The sequence below is a fragment of the Aristolochia californica genome, unplaced genomic scaffold (assembly GCF_029961685.1).
Source record: "Aristolochia californica isolate CCGP_79_NKW_82.1479 unplaced genomic scaffold, dmAriCali1.0.hap1 SCAF_14, whole genome shotgun sequence".
NCBI lineage: Eukaryota > Viridiplantae > Streptophyta > Magnoliopsida > Piperales > Aristolochiaceae > Aristolochia > Aristolochia californica.
In genome coordinates, this window is record NW_027181815.1 from 21,728,118 (window position 1) to 21,748,399 (window position 20,282).

General features: G+C 39.9%; 1 protein-coding gene across 4 annotated transcripts; it reads left to right on the plus strand.

Moving 5' to 3' along the window:
* The first annotated feature begins 1,277 nt into the window (after positions 1-1,277).
* Positions 1,278-15,757, plus strand: LOC137949995 (protein SUPPRESSOR OF GENE SILENCING 3 homolog). 4 transcript variants are annotated; one of them, XM_068796313.1, is made up of 7 exons: positions 1,278-1,441; positions 2,713-3,683; positions 9,659-9,953; positions 14,474-14,706; positions 14,818-14,972; positions 15,068-15,380; positions 15,457-15,757. In XM_068796313.1, exons 2-6 carry the CDS (start codon positions 2,724-2,726, stop codon positions 15,363-15,365), a joined length of 1,941 nt encoding a protein of 646 aa, XP_068652414.1. In that variant the 5' UTR covers positions 1,278-1,441; positions 2,713-2,723; the 3' UTR covers positions 15,366-15,380; positions 15,457-15,757. The 4 variants fall into 4 exon arrangements, with proteins under 4 accessions (XP_068652414.1, XP_068652413.1, XP_068652416.1 ...); XM_068796312.1 differs by lacking the exon at positions 15,457-15,757 and having other exon boundaries at positions 15,068-15,422; XM_068796315.1 differs by lacking the exon at positions 15,457-15,757 and having other exon boundaries at positions 1,278-1,438; positions 15,068-15,422.
* The last annotated feature ends 4,525 nt before the right edge of the window (positions 15,758-20,282 follow it).

A 20,282-nucleotide genomic window follows, 5' to 3' on the forward strand; every position in this document is an offset into this window, starting at 1 on the left:
GGAAATGGAATCGTCTCCCGTAACGGTCGGGAGGAAACAAGGCCTCTCGTCGGATGACCTATTCACATTGTCTAGTTCCTAGGACGGATTTTTTGGCAGAGTAACAGGTAGCCATTGTTTTTGTTCGGAGTCTATTAATGTCGGGGAAGGCAGAGTTTTCGGGAACAGAGGCTGGTGAAGCAGCACGGGCCACGAAACTGATCGGTGACGACAATCTTTCAACTAGCGGAAAATATACGAGTCCCGGACGATGGCTTCTATATGGAGATGTCGCCCAGCGGAATAACATAGAGCTGAGACGCCGAAACTCGCTCAAGGCCGCTTTCTTGCTTCGGTGAAATTCTCCTTCGGACCAGACTGAGAGCTTTTACATGAACAGGAAAATTCTCTCTTCTAAATAAATGGCTAACAAGGATTTTTAGCTAGGTATCAAGATATCAAATTTTAAATCTGAATTTCAGCGACTATGAAAACTTCAATACGACAATAAAAAATAATGGGTTTCAGAAAGACTGAAAACCGTACTACAAGTTCTAAAAATCAATGTTCTAATATCCTGTTGATTTTCAGGACTCTATGGATTTAGCTTATAGAGAAAAAGGAAGAGAGACTCATAGGGAAAAAACCAGAGGAAGAAGAGGTTATGGACCTGATTTTTTAATCCTCCTCCTACAACTCTATTTATAGATTAATGAAACTACTATATTACAATAACAGCTCCGAAGAATCATAGAAGAACAAAGAAAACAAAGGGTTTTAGGTGGTTCTGCAATATGCCTATATCCACCGTAGCGACGGTGCTAAAATTTCATTATGTATTGAATAAGGGTTACATCTTTGTAATTTATATTAACCAGAGACATATTCGTCCCAAAAAATGGCATAAATACTTAAAAGTTAAGGTTGGCAAGAAATTTTGTGTGAGATATCTTTTTACACTGTTCTATTAGTACAAGCACAGCCTAATGAGGCAGTTTTTAATATTTAAGAGACCTATGATATTTCCCCTTCATATTTGACTGAGAATCTCTCTTGCTTCTCATTTGTGAGAAGTCTGTGGTTCTTCCTGCCTTACGCATCTCACGCAATTCCTTTTTGTTTACAAAGCTTTCACTACAAAAGTCGAAATTAAATCAATTTTGAAGTCCGCATTCTCGCCGTCCGGCGGTCGCCACTATATTTTACAGGCTTACTGCAGCGGTAAAATAAAAAACTTGCGACGCACGTCATGTCCCATGCGATTGCGACTACCCTTTCCTCTTTCCCTTTATTCTGTCTCCCGGTTCCAACGTACTGGAAGAATCCGCTCCCGGCTGAGGTTGCTGGAGCTGTCTTACTCCTTTCCGGCTACGGAACTTGTTCCTATTCTGTTGATCTGAACGACGAAGATTTTGTGGACTTCGGGCGGCTGATGCGGGTGGAGTTTTTCGCAGCATCGGTGGTAACTCTTGCTTCCAGCGTACTTTAGTTCGCCTTATGCGATGATTTTCTTACTTGTGATTTATTGGTCAATGATCCTCACATTTTGTTTGATAATTGTTCCTTGATTATTTGTTTATCTGTTTGACGATTTCGTACTGATTTCAGGTTTTAGTTGCTCTTTTTCTCGCTCCTATGTGTTATGTAGCCGTGTTATTTTCTCGTTCTTTGCACTTTGTTTGCATTTTGATTTCTTTCCGGAGTTTTATGTAACCTTTCGCCCTAAAACTCTCCGTGATTTTACTTTTTCCTTACAGTGGCTTTCTTCAGTGTCTCTGGACGTCTCAAGGCAGCTTTATTTGTTGTGTCCTTCTGTTTTTTTATGACTGTGATCTTTTCGCTGCTTCTACTTACTTCCAAGCCAACTCTCTCAGTATATATTTTAACCTCGTGATTATCGTACTCTGCCATCTGTATTTCTGTTGCCAGAAGCTCCTTCATTTATCATTAGGTGTTTATATCTCGATCAGAATGCTGTAGCCACTTTATTCTCTCAACATGTACGACTCTACTAGCTTCTGAAAGCTGAAACCTTCTTTACTTCGTACTCTTTTAGTATCTAGTGAAATGTTTCCTTTAATAAAGTTCTAAATCTCTTCCTGCCTCTCGTTGTGTATCTTCGTGTTTATATGAATTCTGGTTTTTATGAAGGATCTTTCTATTCTCATCTAATATAAGGAAGATCTCTCTCTCTCTCTCTAACTCACACACACACACACGACGCGTAGCTTTGCGTGCTGTCTAGTCTGTCTCTTTCTCTCTTTTACGATGTGTTGATAAACTGGAATTTCCTGAATTAATTTCGATTCAAACTTTTCTCGGGCTGCTAGATATGTGAGTGTGGTGCTTTTTATTGTGTCAATGACCCGCATGTCTCTGTTATTTTTTTTGGATCTATCTATATTTTAAGATGTTAAGAACTTCTCCTTTTTTTTTTTTTTTTTTGTATCTTTATGCTGTAAAGTTGTTTCTTACTCCATTGATTTTGAGCTTCACTAAGGACTGGTTTTGGGCTTACTTTCTATTTGAGGCTCGGGTTGAACATATTGTAAAATGTTCAGTTGGTATCTGTTTTGTATATATAATTGATCAAGTTGCTGTTTCTCACATGGATTTGGAGTGTGAAATGCATTTTAATTTTCAGTGATTGCTTCTATATGTATGATGGTCTTCCTTTTTGCACTCATGGATACCACACTTTTATATTTTATATTCCATGAAACCATGATGCAGGAATACAACAGATGAATTCAAAACAAGGAAGTGGCAAGGCATCTTTGGCTGCTGGTGCCAGTCCCAAGCAGACTTTGTCAGGAGAGTCTGGTTCTGGAAACATGAATGCTCAAGTTAACCAAGTTAATCCTGTCCTGGTAGATCCGATGGTGGGTTCTGAACATGATGGTGGGTGTGAAGTAGCAAAGAAATCTAAAAACCGAAACATAAACGTTGCAGCTAAGTCACGAGGAGCCTCTAGTTCTTCCCCCAAGACAGGGAACCATCAAGAAATGCAACCGAAACCAAGTGCTGCTAATAATACCCGGAAAGTCGAGGCTTCTGGAAACAATCGGCAGAACAAAGCACAAGAACCAAGAAGACCAGCTGGGAGGGGAAATGGAGATGTCAAGTCAGCACCTGTGGATGCAAAAAACAATAATGATGTTAAGTCTGGTTCTTTTCCTCAGGATTCAGCAGGAGGAAGCTATTTGCCTAATACTAATCAACACCCGCTAGATGCTGAAGCTGATGACGGTGAACTTGTGGAGGACAGTGACGATGACATCCTTAGTGATGATTATGATTCTGATGCTAGTCAAAAGAGCCATGAGACACGTAAGAAGAGCAAGTGGTTCATAGCCTTCTTTGAGGCCCTTGATAATTTGGCTGTAGAAGAGTTGTCTGATTCGCAAAGGCAATGGCACTGTCCAGCTTGCCATGATGGTCCTGGTGCTATTGATAGGTACAAAGGTCTTCAGCCTCTGATGACGCATGCCAAGACAAAAGGATCACAAAGAGTGAGACTGCACCGTGAGCTTGCGGAATTACTGGAACAGGAGCTGCGCCTCAGAGTTACCTCAGTAGTACCACCTAATGAAGCATTTGGTAAGTGGAGGGGTTTGCGCTCCTCTTCTACTGATCAGGAGATAGTTTGGCCTCCGATGGTCATTATCAGGAATACTTTACTGGAGAAAGATGAGAATGAAAAGGTACTTCTGTTGGCCCTCTTTCTCAGTTGATTTGCTAGAGAAATATTGTTACACTTTTTAATGTAGATATGTTGTGGAGGAAATCATAAGGCTTTTACATCTATTTTTTATTGTAGCAAGATATTGAATATGCATCAAGACTTTCTAGAGACTTTATCTTTTGACATAATCGACAAAAAGGTGCCTTGTGAGTCTGTCCTTAGTGTTAACTATTTTTTTTTTTTTTTTTTTTTTTTTGGAATAGTAGTGTCTATTTATTGACATTCAAAACCAAACATTGAAAATGCCTGACTGAAATTCATCAAGTTCACCTTTGAATGCAACAACCCCTCCACACAGAACCTTGCTATATGAAAGATGATTCATGACCTCTAGTGGTAACATTAGTGTGAATAATCTGACATAAGTTGGAAGTTTAAGTCAAATCTTCTGGCTACTAGTTGAAAAAAGACTTTCATATTGTCATTTTTGGATGAACCTAATCTTAATATAACATGATATTGGAGTAGGATGTTTATCTTGTTGGGCATACTTCGTGTCTCACTTAGTTTTTCTGCTGTTTAGATTGTACGTGTCTCAGGCTTGTTATCCCTTATTTTAGGCTTAAGGTGTGAGAGTGACTCTAGTGGGAATAGATCCTTTACACTAATGAAGTCAAAGAAATTCCTGTGGTTGTTACTTGAGAGAAGGCTTCCTAACTTCGGTCAGTTCTTTTAGGAAAGACTTAAACCCAGTCTGTTTCAATTAGAATTTGTGTTCTTGTTACTTATTTTTGTGAAGTTGTTTTGGTTTATGGTGAACTACTACCTTTTTTTTTTCTTTAATATCGATGAGACATACTCACATACTTCTGCCCCTGTGAGACTTTGTCAACTTTTGACGGAATAATGGCATTGCAAGTTTTGATTGATTGTAGAAGCTCACAGGAATAGAAAGGAAGATTTATATAACATCTGTTTCTTTCTGTTGTCATGTTCAAAATATTAATTTCTTTAAATGCCGGACTTATATTGTAGCGATATTGGGGTCGATATTTTTTTTTTTTTTGAGTAAAAGTTGTATATTTCAATAAAGAGAAGGGAAAGAGTACAATACCTTGCTAAAAATGACCTTCTGCCACAACAAGATGTTGAAGGGAAAAACCTAATTTTGCCTGAATATTTGCTAGATGATTAGTGGATCTAGGAATGTATTTCCAATTGCATTGCAATTGAGAAAATAAATTACAGATCTCAATGCCGCCTATGAAGTTTAGAGGACTTCTCACACCAGTTGATAAGGACTTTTGAATCTCTTTCAATGCAAAGAGGGCCCGCTAGCCGTTGCTTGAAAAGTTTTAAACCATGATGCAACCCAAAAAGCACAACAATAGTTGAGTCAGATACTCCAATCGGCCCAACATAGGAAAAAAGAAGATTTCCATTTCGTCATGGATGACCTCTCCAAATCCGGCAGGCCCAGAGCAGCCAAAAGTGCTTCCATCAAAATTTAATTTGAAATGTGCCATTGGAGGTGGGGACCAAGTTTCCATAACCGGGGGGCGGGATGGGTAAGACATTTCAGCTACAAGTCGCGAATTTCCACGAAGGTTGGAGTCCTTTAAATTTGAAATTCTTGTTGCATGAGTATCTACCAGGAAACTTGTCCCACAATTGTATTAATTAGAATATTTTTCGGAAGAGATTTTCTGTTAAATTTTCGGTTATTTCTTTCTTTTCATAAGGCCCAGATGATATGACCAACGTAGCATGAGATAAGTAATTTTTCAAGCTTCGGAAGATGTGCGCTAGTAATAGTGAGGATTGTGGATGAGAGATTTTGAGATGGGCAATATTGCAGACCAATTTTGTTAATTAGTTTGGTCCAAACAGTGTGGGCATAGTTGCAGTATAACAAAATGTGGTCGGCAGTTTCTGCATCTGATAACGCTCTTCAAAGATTTGAGCTCCAAGGTCTTCTCAATGAGCTCTACCATTTTCGAGACAAATATAGTGGTCCTCTACACATTGAGGGGGACTTCGAAGGTGGTAATTGGTTAGTGTGAAAATGCGTCCTCCCCCCCGGTGGTGGCATTGGGATTCTCTTTGGGAAATTCTTGAAATGGCTTCTCAATTTTCTTGTATTTGGTCTCACATTCCGAGATCTGCTAACTCGGTAGCAGATGTGCTCACCAAGTCAGGAGCAACCTTTCAATCTCTTGTTGTTAGGGATTTGCTCCCAGTTTCTTTGTAATTCTTTTTGTAAATATATACATCATTTTCAAAAAAAAAAAAAAATGTTCTCTGAAGATTTAAGTTCCACTTGCTAAAATTTGTCCTTTGGACAGAAATGGTCACATCCTTGTTTCTTGCCAAAGAAAAGATTTGACTATGGCTGATATTAAAGCTGCTTTGGCCTACCCACCAATCTGCCCAGAATTTTGTCTGACATCCCGTACAATAGTAGCATTTGACTACACTTTTGAATGCAGGCAACATTTTTGCAATCTTTTTCCACACGGGAGATAACTCATTATATTTTCCACCCCCTGTCCACCTGCCAGAGATTTTGTCTGTTTTAGCAGCAACAATGGCCCGCCATATCAAAGCAGGTTGCATATTAAATTTCGAGATCCATTTTAGTAATAATGCGGAATTAGTTGTTGTAATATCCCGGATCCCAAGGCCACCCATTACAATCGGTTTACATATGTCAACCCATTTCACGAGGCTGTACTTTCTTTCCCCATTTGGCCCACCCCACAAAAATCTCCTTTTAAGTAATTCAATTATAATTCAAACTGAGGTAGGGCAATGGTACAAGGAGAGAAAATAAGAAGGAATACCGTGGAGGCAAGATTTGATAAGGACAAGCTTACCTGCTTTGGACAAAAATCTTCCTCTCCAAGAAGCCGGTCGGCCTTCAAGATGCTCAATGACGGGGTGCCAGGCACTTTTAGAGGGTAGAACATGTGATAGTGGAAGTCCCAAGTATGTACATGGGGGTTGCAATTTTACATCCCAAATAACTTGCCATAGAATTTAAAATTGAGGAGTCAATATTGAACCCAAATATGGATGATTTTGACCAACTAACCTTTTGTCCAGAGGAGAGTTCAAATAAGTTGAGCAGGGCTTTTATATGGGAGATTTGATTCATTGTACCTTCACCAAAGAGTATGGTATCATCCGATGTAAGCTGCTCATCGATGAGAGTGAAGAGAAAGGGAGAGAGAGGGTCCTCTTGCCTAATTCCTCTTATTGCATTGAAAAAATCGGACGGTTTTCCGTTAAAAGGGACAAAATATGTAGTAGAAATGCAACTTCTCATCCAAATTTTCCACCTAGTCCCAAAACCCATTCGGTCAAAGAGGTTATCAATTAGCTTCCAATTTATGCGGTCAAAAGCTTTTTCAAAATCAAGTTTTAGGACGAATCTGGGCAGATTGGATTTTTTGAAGGAATCTAGGAGTTCGTGAGCGGCCAAGAAGAGTCCATGATATTCCTACCATGAATGAAAGCACTTTGACAAGGGTTTATGATTTTGGCGAGATGGGCCCTAAGACGGTTTGCGAGAAGTCGACCAATGTCTTTATAGAAGCTAGTTGTGAGGCTTATTGGTCTAAAATATTGGGGGAGGGCAGAATTGGATTTCTTTGGGATTAAAGCAATGAAAGATGCACCCACGGCATTGTGAGTGATGCCGACTTGGTGGAAATTTTGGACAAAAGCATACACTTCAGATTTGATTGTGTCCTAGAATTTGTGGTAAAACTCACCATTGAAACCATCAGGTCTAGGAGCTTTGTCTTTTGGAAGGCCAAGAGAAGCAGAATCAATTTCAATTTCTTCTGTGGTGAAGGGCCTTTCCAAGTCGGTCACATAAGAAGGAGAGACACGCAAGTAGTCGAGCTAGAACAGCTTGGGCCGATTGTAACGCTCCTCAGTGTATAGATCTGAAAGTACTTGACAAGAATATCAGATATAGAGGGACTATCTGTGATCACTTGGTCTCCATGATAGAGAGAAGTGATACGGTTAGCCCTCCTCCTGGCCGAGGCAATGGCATGGAAGAACTTTGTGTTTCCATCCCCCTCGGTCAACCAACGAAATCTAGCATGCTGTTTCCAGTGAACAGATTCACTTCGAAGTAAAGTTCAATATTCCAAATTTAATTGTTTTCTAAGAAGTAAATCGGGAGGAGAAATAGACCTTTGCTCTTCGAGTAGATCAAGCTCAGAAATGCAGCGGCGAATTGAGTCTTTCTGGGAAGCAGCAACAACACGATGATTAATAGACCAAGTGCGGATCTTCGCCTTAAGAGCTTTTATTTTGAGAGGGAGTGCCCAGCCCAGATTAGGGCGGGTTCTTGCCACTAGACAGCAAGATCAGAGTTGAAGGACTCATTCAGGGTCCAAGAATTTTTGAAACGAAAAGGAGAAATCCCCCAGGCAGGAGGGCGAGTGCTGAGTTGAATAGGCCAGTGATTAGAGTCAACTTTGTTTAGGACTTGGCTAGAGGTGTTTGGAAATAATTGGAGCCACTCATTATTGGCAAAGAATAGGAGAGGATTGACCATTTGACCAAGTGAATTTTTTTCTAGAAAGAGGAATTTCTGATAGCTCGAGGCTTCCCATGTCATCGGAGAAGGCTCTCATTGTGGAAATGGTTCTGATGGTGGGTGGGCTTTTTTCTGAGCATAAAAGGATGGTGTTGATGTCAAACACTTAGCCAATACAACCCAAAAAACCGGTCTGTTAAGTGCGGAAAGCCAAGTACCTAACCCATCAGCGGTGGACGGAACCACCTAGCTCTGACACCCACCGTTCCCGTTCCCTACTGCTTCACCCGGGATTCGAACGCGGAACGTGGTGCCTAGCTTTGATACCATGTCAAACGCCTAGCTAATACAACCCAAAAGACTGGTATGTTAAGTGCGGAAAGCCAAGTACCTAACCCATCAGTGGTGGATGGAACCACCCAGGTGGACGGAACCACCTAGCTCTGACAGTTGAAATCCCCGGCTAGTAGCCAGGGCAAATCCTAAAGTTGGACAAGTTGAAGTATTTCCTCCCAAAAGGAGGTACAATCATTTTGTCGAGTTGGGCCGTAGACACTAGCCAACGCCGAGGATGTCCCCAAGGAATGGTCATGAAAATGAATGTCAATGGAGAATTGGCTCGATTGAGAGAGAGTGGCATCTACAACTTTTGGGTCCCAGATGACAAGGATGCCACTAGAGCGCTCAATCGCGTCAACCGTTGCCCACGCGGGGTCCATATAATACCATAATTCACGAGCAATAGAATTGTCAAAAGTTTGCAGCTTAGTTTCTACAAATATTACAATTTTTGGTTTACATTCACAAAGGGCTGCTTTGATGATGGCGCTCTTGGACCGCGAGCCGATTCCTCTGATAATCCAAGAGAATAATCATTTAGAACGGGGTGGGGTGATATCCTTCTCCAGGCGGTCAGAAGCTTCGTGATAGTAGCTGCAGAAAATCCATGCGAGATGCGTCATTTCTATGAATTCTTTAGGAATGAAATTTTGCTCTTGTTCTTGCAGGAATTGGAGGAGATCGGTCTGAGCCTTAGTTTGATTAATCGGGTAAAAAATTGCCATATAATTGGGCATTGGAGGGGAAAGATTTGGAGGATAGACAGTGGGGGTGCTTGTTTTCTGAGGGCTGGTTGCTTTGGCTTTGCCCTCTCTTTTTTTTTCTGGAATATGTGAAGGCGAAGGGGGAAATGGGAGGCTTTTTTTCCGTAACGACTGTGGTGGGTTTGGGGGGAGGAGGGGTGGTGGGATATTGGGGTCGATATTGTTATATTGCTTTGTAAAAAAAATGTTATTTTGCTACCTTATTATCTTTTTACTGCTAAGCTTTGATTAATGATCATGGACTTGATTGGCAGTGATGCCCTTGTATGCACGCCTTTCTGGTTGTATATATTTTCTTTTGGTAGTACCCAGTAACTGTTAAAAAAATTGCAGTGGATTGGCATGGGAAATTCAGAGCTGCTGGACTATTTTGGCTTACATCAGGCAGTTAGGGCTCGGCATTCCTATGGTCCTCAGGGCCACCGTGGGATTACTGTTCTGTTATTTGAGGCTTCAGCAGTTGGTTATCATGAGGCTGAACATCTACACAAGCAATTTCAAGAGCAAGGGACCGATCGGGATGCATGGGAAAATAGACGTGTGCTCTTTTATCCTGGTGGAAAGCGCCAGTTATATGGTTACATGGCACGCAAAGAAGATTTGGATCATTTCAATCAGCACTCACAAGGTATGTTTTGCTTATTCAAAAGGGAACTGTTTGACAATTAATGATGGATGTCTGGTCAGTCACTTGCATATGCCCTGTACACCAGATGAACATGAATGATGAGAGACATAGCATTCAATTCTCTATTACAGGTTGCCTGTATTTGAACATCTGTTTTTGTTTGTTGTTTGGGGCTTTGTTTTTTTTGCCTCAAACTTGGAAGGCCAAAACAATATTTTATAAATACTGTTGAGACATTAATCCTGCTAGTCTTTTGAGTTTTGAACGAAGGTGCTAAAACTGCAAGATCATTTAAGTAGCGAATTAAGTGTGGTTGCCTTAAATTTATCTGCAGTGTATGGACCATTAGTCAGATTGTTAGATCTGTTACATTTAATTTGTAAACTATGCAATATTGGCATTAAAGGTTTGGCTGTGGTGGTGTATATAGACTGCATACAGATTTTTTGCCACCTTGATGAGTATCCCATATGCTTCCTTGCATTTAACCGAGATCGAGCCCAATAATTTTAACCGAGTTGAGCTCAAGTTCAAACTCCAACATGCATTCAAAACTTTCAAAAAATATATGTCAAATAAATTTTATATAAAATTATTGTAACGCAGAAGAAGATGTAGAGCAATAGATAAACACAATTAGGAATAGTTCAATACACATCACCCCGAATAACCAATGCACCATAGACATAAGGCAGGAAGCTCTTACTCACCCAACACTCTTTATTTATTTAATTTTTTATTGGAAGTGAGAGGAGGAAAATGCTCCCTATTTTAAAATAATAAAACTATAATAATTTTTTTTAATGAAAGTTTTAATTAAATTACCCTGTTGAAGAATCAAAGTTATTAAATAAAAAATTAAAAAGTGTAATTTTTCCTCAACAATTTCTGTAATTCTCTCTCATTAACAGTTAGAACCAGCTTTGGCTAGATTTTAATCACGAAGCCATAATCAATAAAAAAATATACACACATCTAACTATTTAAGTAGATAGAAATATGACGTTGTGTTGAAAAGATCAAAAAATGAAATTTCACCAAATGGGGAGAAATTTCATGTTGGAAGATGGGCCCAAGCCCACACGTCTAAGAAAGGCCCACATATGTAAGTGTGTTGGAAGATGGGTCCAAGCCCATAAGACCAAAGAAGGCCTACATATCCAAGTGTGTTGGAAGATGGGCCCAATCCCATAAGATATGGGACCCACCATGATCACGTGAGGTGGCATAAGAAGTCTTACACAATAAAAAGTCTAGCAGAACCACAATTATTATGGAAGCAAGTCTCATAGAGGAGTTTCAGTTTAAAGGTGTTTTAGTCATGTTAGTCTTCTATTTATATTAGGTTATTTAATTATGCGAGGACTTATCTTTAAGTGTTAGAGTTTGTGTATAATTGAGACAAGGGTAGTTTAATTGTAATTGGACTTTACTACCTTCCTCTATTATATATAGAGGTTCATGTACTCTGATTACAAATAAGTCTGTCTATGAAGTATTTCTCTTTTCCATAAATTCTACATGGTATCAGAGCAGGTTCTGTGAGTTGACTTGGTCAACCCATAGAGTTAATGTGATCATATTCTGATTTATTATCGCTACCAGTTTAGGTTCATATTTTTTTTCAATCCCTATACTTGTTATTTGATTTACGTTTTCACCTCTATATTGAGCTTTTCATAATGCATATTATATATTGACGGAAAGATATTCGAGTCTACTTTCCAAGGAAAAATGATTTTTTAAAACCGGAGTTATCTATAAAGAGAAATCGATATTTGAAGCAGCAAAGGTCAGATTGCAAAAGAGGTTCGTGCAGCACCAAAAAGCTTTAACTTCCGAGCTATTTTATTCTATCAAGAACGAGGCTTTATATGGAGAATAATATATCAAAAGAAAGATTTGTAAGTCTATTTTCTTACCTATTCAACCAATTCTCGATTTTTTTTTTTTTTTTTTTGAGATATGGATCTTGGAAGAGTCAATGGTCATGCTGGAAAAGGGGAAAGAGTACTTAGTTAGGCAGAGACCGAAATCTATCAGATTATATATCTCAATAGAAGTATATTTTATGAAGAAAATTTATACTTCGATGAAAGGTATTTAAGTCTAGTTTCAGAAGGAGAAAATTTTATGTCAATCTAATCTATATTTAAGGATATATTCGCATTGGAAGAATCAAAGGTCATACTGGTGTCCGGTTGCATTGAAAAATCCGAATTTAAGCCGATTGTTTTGCGTCACTTTTTGAGTTGTTGTTATTGATCAACTATATCAGGAAAATATCTCACTTACCCCTTTTTCAGTTACTACATCTATGTTATTTCGTTCAAGCTGGGAAAAATGCCATTACCTCCCAGCTTGAGGGGGAGAAGTAGAAGAAGAAGTACAAGAAAGAGTAAAGAAAATTGAAGACCAAGAATCTTGACTTATAATAATAATTATGGTAATTATTGGTGATACCTGATTTGGCTCGACTCAATTATATTTCTCTGGCTTGATTATTATTTTGAAATATTTGCAACATATTCCTTGGTCAACATATTATTTGGTGCACATGCTTGCATCAGATTATTTTATGGTTCATTTTACAAGGATTTTTGTTATTTTGGTTCATGTTATATGGGTCTAAGCTCATTTCAGCTGCAGCTATTGTGTCTCTTTGGATGAGACATTATTATTGAAGAAGTGGTGGCCCCAACATTTTGTCTTCCTCTTTATCCATTACCTATTAGTTATTTGGCAGACTCTCCTACCATCCTTTATTTGACTCTCAAATACATCTTTGGGCTAACCTTTTGAGTGTTGCTTTGGTTGGGAGTTTAAGTCCATCACGTACGTATATGGGTGTTTTAAGTCCATTGATTGTGAATGGCAGGCATTATCCACTTATCACGTCCTTTATTGCCGTTTTGTGAATGACAGAGATTTATCACGTATCACGTCTTTTATCGCTATCTTGTGAGTGACAGACATTTATCACCCATTTCTACCTGTGAGAGTCGGTGCACAGGTTAGGACACTGTGATGGAGGAACTTATTATTACATATATGTTGTCCCCTTTAATTGACATTTATTACTCCTACCACTTGAGAGTCGTTGTCTTGTGGAGGGACACGATGATGGAGGAGTTTTTACTACACTTTTGAGCACTACGTATAGAGCCACTACTTGCGAAAGATATGAGTGCCACTACCTGAGAATGATAGGAGTGTGCCCTACATCCAACATGGATTATGAATGGAGTTTGGAGCGATGTCATATGGCTTGGAGTGATTTTACTCTTATTTATCTTATACCAGTTAGGCCTCATGGAAGAGAGCACTAGCTTGAGGGGGAGTGTTGAAAGAATGGAAGACTGTCATTTTATCTTATACATCATTTGCAGCAAGCAGGGAGTTCATGATGTTCTCTCACCTCCAGTTTGCGGGGGAGTGTTGGAAGATGGGCCCAAGTCCACACGACCAAGGAAGACCCACATATCCAAGTGTGTTGAAAGATGGGTCCAAACCTATAAGACCAAGGAAGGCCCACATATCCGAGAGTGTTGGAAGATGGGCCCAAACCCATAAGATATGGGACCCACCATGATCGCGTGAGATGACATAAGAAGTTTAACAGAGCCACAATTATTATAGAAGCAAGTCTCATAGGAGTTTTAGTTTAAAGGTGTTTTAGTCGTGTTAGTCTTCTATTTATATTGTGTTATTTAATTATGCTAAGACTTATCTTTAAGTGTTAGAGTTTGGGTGTAATTGGGATAAATGTAGTTTAATTGTAATTGGACTCTATTACTTTCCTCTATTATAAATAGAGGTTCATGTACTTTGATTAAAAATAAGTCTATGAAGTTTTTCTCTTTTCCATAAATTCAACACTTCACTGTCTTTGCAGAATATTTATGTGTTTAAACGATGACCATTGATTCGCAGAAGCATAACGTCATGGTCACCGCTGGACGTCAACACTCTAATTAAAAAACTTTTAAAATCACGGAAGGTAGCGGAGCTTTGGCTTAATAAAAGCGAGAAGAAGGACAAAAAACAATCCAAGTCCAAGTTGACCTCCCGCAGCGCTCTTGCTCCCGACTCCCATAATTCCGAGCCCTCGTTAAGTTAACGAGTTGGTTTGCGAGCTTTCGAACCGAACCATGGTTCGGTCGAGCTCGGCTCGTTAACTCAAACGAGCCTTACCCCTGGTTGCCGTGGATCATAGAAAGGGAACAAATACATTTTTTTGACATTTTGTAGCAACCTGGATGTTGGTTGCACTTATTTTTAGGAATCGCTAGTGACTACTACTATTTCTTGTTGATTAGCTGTTTTTAGATTCTGTGATTGAGAAATTGTTGGATCATGTTTTGTATTTGTTAGAGGCATAGAAGAATCTTACAGCTAATGTTGTTCTGGTATTTAGAATGTTGTCTTTAGTATTTGTTGTTGTTGTTGTCTAATAAGCATGTTCAAAATTCATCCACGTTTCGTTAAGTGGATTCATTTCTGTTTTGTATGAGTAACAGGAAAGTCCAGACTAAAATTTCAGATGGTATCTTACCAAGAAAAGGTTGTGGGTGGAATGAAGCAGATGAGTGAAGAAAACAAACAATTGATCTGGCTGAAGAACAAAGATGCTGAACGGAAGGCTTTCAAAGAAACAGTGGGGCTTATGAGCAATCAGCTTCGTATTGCAAAAGAAGAATATCACATACTGAGACTCCGAGCAAAGAAACAATATGAAGAGATCAAGGAGGAGGTAATAACATTTCTACCTCTTATTTTGCTTTAATATTTTCTTATAACAATTTTTCTTTAACTGTATGTAGCTCCTTACTTTGTTTTCCAATATCAAATGGATAACTTTTAGATGGATAACATGGAGAAATTCTTTAATGAGAAAATTGCTGATATGCTTGATGCTCGAGAAGCAAAAGAGCAAGCCTTTGATCAAGCCCTGCAGGAGGACCGTGCTGTAGAGTTAAGCAATGTTGGTTCTGGAAGCTCTGAAGATCGTAAACTTCGGTAACATAATCAATCCTACATGAAAAGTTAATGGGTAAATAACAGAAAAAGTTGTTCTCACTTGTATGGTGGTTCCTGGTCTCCCTACCTTGCAGGCAGGAAAAAATTGAGAAGTTCATCAACTGTCAAGAAAAATGTGTGGATGAGTTTGAGGAGGAGAGAGAGAAGCTTGAGAAAAGCTATAAAGCGAAGAGGACTGAAATGAAGAGGAGGCACTATGAAGAAGAGATGGAGTTAGAGAAAGGATTTGATGATGATCTGAATAACCTGATGGAGATGTACACTGAGGCCGCTCCTCGTCCAAGCTATTTTAGTTACCCCACAGTGCTGTTCTTAATTTTTCTTTTTGTTACCTTCTGCATCTTCTGGCTCTTCTTGAGACAAAAACAGTAAACTGCTACTCAAAAGGTATCAACACGAACATCCAAGCTATTTTAGTTACCGCACAGTGCTGTTCTTAATTTTTGTTTTCTTCGTGATGTAGGCGTTACTGAAATGAGACCGGAAGTAACACTACTTCTGACATTTGAGACGGACTATTTTACTGTTCCATTTCGCAGAAATGAATATGAGCGATAGAAAGTAAAGTTATTTTACCAGTTTTCATTAGTATATCGAGGGTCCCAACATCTAATCTAAGAAGGTTTATGTGATGAGGGTTTGTATGTTATGGTTTTCTCCATTGAAGAAGCCGACACACAGGACAGCCAGTTCTGATGATATAATGTTGATGTTCAACTTCAACGTTGCTGAATTAGCATTTTATACGCTTTAAGGACAAGTACGGCAAGTGAGAGAGAAGTCTCTGTTTGATGCAAATAATGGGCCAGATAGGGTATTATATGATCCTTAACTAGTGTCACTACGATAATACCATTTTAGTTACTTTAAGTGCACGAGTTTCACCTTTTGTTTAATAATTTCACTCGATTTACTATATGATAACTGTTCAAATTATTTGTTTAGTTCTTATGCAGATAAAATTCAATTTTTTTTATTTGTTCATTGCTAATTTTTACTATTTATGATTTTACTATTTCACTCTTTACTTCTTAATTAACACTAAATAATAAATATTATCATAATATTATTTTTCTCATTTTTCCTTCAAAAAATATTATCAAAGATTATTACTGCTAATTAAATAATAAATATACAATAAAAATACTGGTTTCTACTTCAAAGTATTTCTTAGTCAAAGCAAGAATAATTACACTAGATAGTCATGGGAGGTTGTTGGGGAGAGGAGCTTGTTTATCCCCTTCTAAGGTGTTTCACTAAAACCTTTAAATTGAGGAACTTGGGCTACATAGCCTTAAAATGTCTACCTAGGTGATGACTCTACCTTGGAGTTAAATGGCTCCAACTGTTGGGGCCTATTTTGTGGGATTTCCAGGCCCTGACCATGACCTTCACAGAAGTCCAGCGTCAGATCACCTTGCAGGGCACATAGGCTACAGTGCCTTGCCACTTCAGTTAGTTCAGGACCAAAACACCGAGTACTGTAAGTTATCTCACTTACTTACAAATTTTGAAGATTTATTTCATGATCCTACTGCTCTTCCGCCTATTCGCCACTGTGATCACCGCATTAGATTGAAGATGGGAACTGAACCTGTGGTGGTTCGGCCTTACCGTTACCCCCACTTACAGAAGGATGAAATTGAGAGGTAGTGCCAAAATATGCTCGCCCAGGGAATTATTTAGCCAAGCAGGTCTCCTTTCTCATCCCGGGTATTACTAGTCAAAAAGCATGATAAGTCATGGAGGTTTTGTGTGGACTACCGGCAACTCAATGCTCACACTATTAAAGACAAATTTCTCATCCCAGTGGTGGACGAGTTGTTAGATGAGTTACACGGTGCCACTATATTTACCAAGCTGGATTTGAAGTCAGGCTATCATCAGATTCGCGTTCATCCTTCAGATGTGGAGAAGGCTACGTTCCGCACATACCACAGTCATTTTGAGTTCCTCGTGATGCCCTTTGGTCTCTCCAATGCGCCATCCACATTCCAGGCCCTCATGAATGAGGTATTTAGCTCTATCTTGCGGAAATATGTTCTCGTATTTTTTTTATGATATATTGGTGTATAGCAAACTTTGGGACGAGCACATTCAGCACCTTCACCAGGTCTTTACTCTTCTCTGCTCCTATCATTTGGTTTTAAATAAGTCCAAATGTTCTATGGGCACCTCCGAGGTGGCATATTTGGGCCACATTATTTCAGCAGTTGGGGTGCAGGTTGACCAAAGTAAGATTCAGACTGTCATAGATTGGCCTTCCCCTACATCCATCACAACGTTAAGGGGATTTTTGGGCCTCACGGGGTATTACGGAAAATTTATCCGCAACTATGGCCAGATTGCAGCACCATTTAACAACCTACTCAAGAAAAATGCCTTCACTTGGTCCGAGACAACAGATCATTCTTTTCAGAAATTGAAGCACGCCTTATCATCAGCGCTGATTTTGAAGCTACAGGACTTTGATGAGTTATTTGTGGTGGAATGTGATGCTTCAGTTGGTGGTATCGGTGCAATGTTATAGCAACAGGGCCACCCGATCGTTTACTTCAGCCACCAGCTTGGCCTCCACTATCACAAGCTAGCAGCTTATGAGAGGGAATTGATCAGTTTAGCTAAAGCAATACAGCATTGGCGGCCTTATCTCTGGGGGCACACATTTATGATTCGAACTGATCATTGCAACCTAAAATATCTTCTAGAGCAGCACCTCACCACCTCCCCTCAGCAGCACTGGTTGAGTAAACTGATGGGGTTTGACATTACAATTGAATATACACCTGGTAGTTTGAATGTGGGGGCTGATGCTTTGTCTAGCTGGGACCTTCCAGAGCCGCACTTATATGCTATCAGTCAGCCCAGAGTTCTCTTGTTGGATTCTATTAGGGAGGAGACACAACAGTATTTGGAAATTTTTGCATTATATCATGAGATTCAACAGGGGACATTGGACGATCCAGAATTGTCCAATCCTGTTCAAAAACCGGATTTTTCTGCACCACACGTCACCACTTATTACCAGCATTTTACCCTCTTTCCATGATAGTACACATGAAGGCAGAAAGAAAACATATTTTCGGATCAGTTGGGAATTTTATTGGAAATACATGAAGCGTAGTGTAGCCGATTATGTGACAGCTTGCCAAATTTGTCAACGGAATAAAGCTGAATCTTTAAGTCCAGCAGGGTTGCTCCAACCACTTCAGCTACCGTCACAAGTTTGGTCCGATATATCCATGGACTTCATTGATGGCCTTCCCCCCTTGTCCGGCAAATCAGTTATATTTGTAGTGGTTGACCGTTTCTCAAAGTATGGCCATTTCCTACCTCTGGCGCATCCTTACACTACAGTTCAAGTAATTCAACTATTCGTGGATAATATTGTCCGGTTACATGGGATGTTGGCCTCCATTATAGGGACGCCGTCTTTACTAGTACGTTCTGGAAGGAATTATTCAAGCTGCAAGGCACAAAGTTGGTGTTCTCTTCCGCCTACCATCCACAGATTGATGGACAGACCGAGGTTGTTAACCAAACGATTGAGATGTATCTTCGTTGTTTTGTGCGGGGACTCACCTAAACGGTGGGTTAAGTGGCAGGCATGGGCAGAATTCTGTTACAACACATCCTACCACAGTGCACTCGGCACTACTCCATTCAAGGTAGTATATGGCAAAGATCCGCCTCAACTTTTATCGTATGAACCAGGTGCATAAGGTTGCCACCTTGGACCAGGCTTTAGCAGAATGCGACGCCATGCTCAGTGAGGTGCGTCACTCATCTCCAGTAGGCCCAACATACTATGAAATTATATTATGATAAGCACCACTGGGAAGTATTCTTTTCTCCAGGAGATTATGTATGGCTGCGTTTCCAAAATTACAGGCAGCTTTCACTGACAACCTCCAAATACCACGAGTTATCTCTGAAGTATTATGGTCCCTTTCAGGTGTTAGACCGCATTGGCACAATCGCCTACCGCTTGCAGCTTCCACCAGAAGCAAAGATCCAAAATGTGTTTCACGTCTCCCAACTGAAGGCCTTCCAGGGTGACTCCCCCTTGCTGCACACTCCTCTGCCACCACTACATGAGGGACATGTCCTTTCTACTCTAGCACAGGTGTTGCAGGCTCGTCGCATTTAGGGCGATTGGGAGGTACTCGTGCAATGGGATGACGCTGACCCCAGTGACACTACATGGGAGCCCTTAGCGGCTTTCCAGTCTCTATACCACTCTTTTGAGCTTGAGGACAATCTTTTTCTCCAGGAGGGGGGTGATGTTATAGACTCGGGATCAACAGGCGTAGGAATTAAATTATGTTATTTCCCTTTTCATGTATCTCAATTTGGGTTGGTTTGGTTTGGAGGTAATTTGGCGCGAACCAATTGATCCATGGGTCTAGCTTGTATTTTCATTCCCAAAACTATTTATTGGGACGTCAAGATGAATGAAGGTAAGCATTAAGAAATTTAGTCTAGACAGGTTAGATTCTCCCTCCGAGGTCTAGGTCGTATTCTCCCTTTGAGGTCCAGGTCGAATCTCCTTCAAGGTTCAATCCATTCCATTCCGATTTCCACCATTACACGTTCAAGGAACAAGAATCCTCTTCCAGCGTCAACAGCCAATCTGGAGGGAAGAGAGGGAAGAAGGGTGACACGATCCATAGATGGGAAGATCCCAACACATTGCGAGGAAGACAAATAGGAAATTCGCGAGATTATTTTGCTCTGGTGATTGAGTAGAAGCTCGACTATGCTTGGATTAAGGCATATTATCTTCCTTAGCCATACCATTTTTTTTCGAGGAAAGCTCTCTGCTAGATTGAATTATTTTCAAAAATTTCTCGATGATTGATCTCCTTCATCAGTTGTCTCTATGCTGGTCTGACTGTCACCTCGCCGATATTTTTTTAGCTAGCCGCTGGATACACTCTTGGAAAGTTTCCATTATTCTGTCGCTCTATTTTTTGATAAATTATTGCAGGTTCATCGCTGGCTATACTCTCTAATTTTCTGTTGTGCCGTGATGTTCGAAGGCTAGCAGCCCGGGGAAGACACTGGTTCTGAATTAAAATCCCACCTAAGTTAGGTGGCTGATTGATTCAACGAGTTAACCCAACGAGTTGGGCCAACTCGGATCGAGCCAACTCAACCAAGTCAATCTGACTCAGCCCACTCTCTTATTGCCTCTTTATACAGGTCTGGGTCCTGAGTTCTATACCTATTTCTTCCTCGACTCAGCTATATTGATCTCATATCTAACTCGGCTTGATTCGGTCCCTT

What these genes read in the sequence shown, in the direction of transcription:
- LOC137949995 (XM_068796313.1), top strand. Translation starts at nt 2,724, where the DNA reads ATGAATTCAAAACAAGGAAGTGGCAAGGCATCTTTGGCTGCTGGTGCC. An exon ending in AGAAAGATGAGAATGAAAAG is followed by an intron (nt 3,684 to 9,658) that starts GTACTTCTGTTG and finishes AAAAAATTGCAG; the next exon opens with TGGATTGGCATGGGAAATTC. An exon ending in TCTGAAGATCGTAAACTTCG is followed by an intron (nt 14,973 to 15,067) that starts GTAACATAATCA and finishes CCTACCTTGCAG; the next exon opens with GCAGGAAAAAATTGAGAAGT.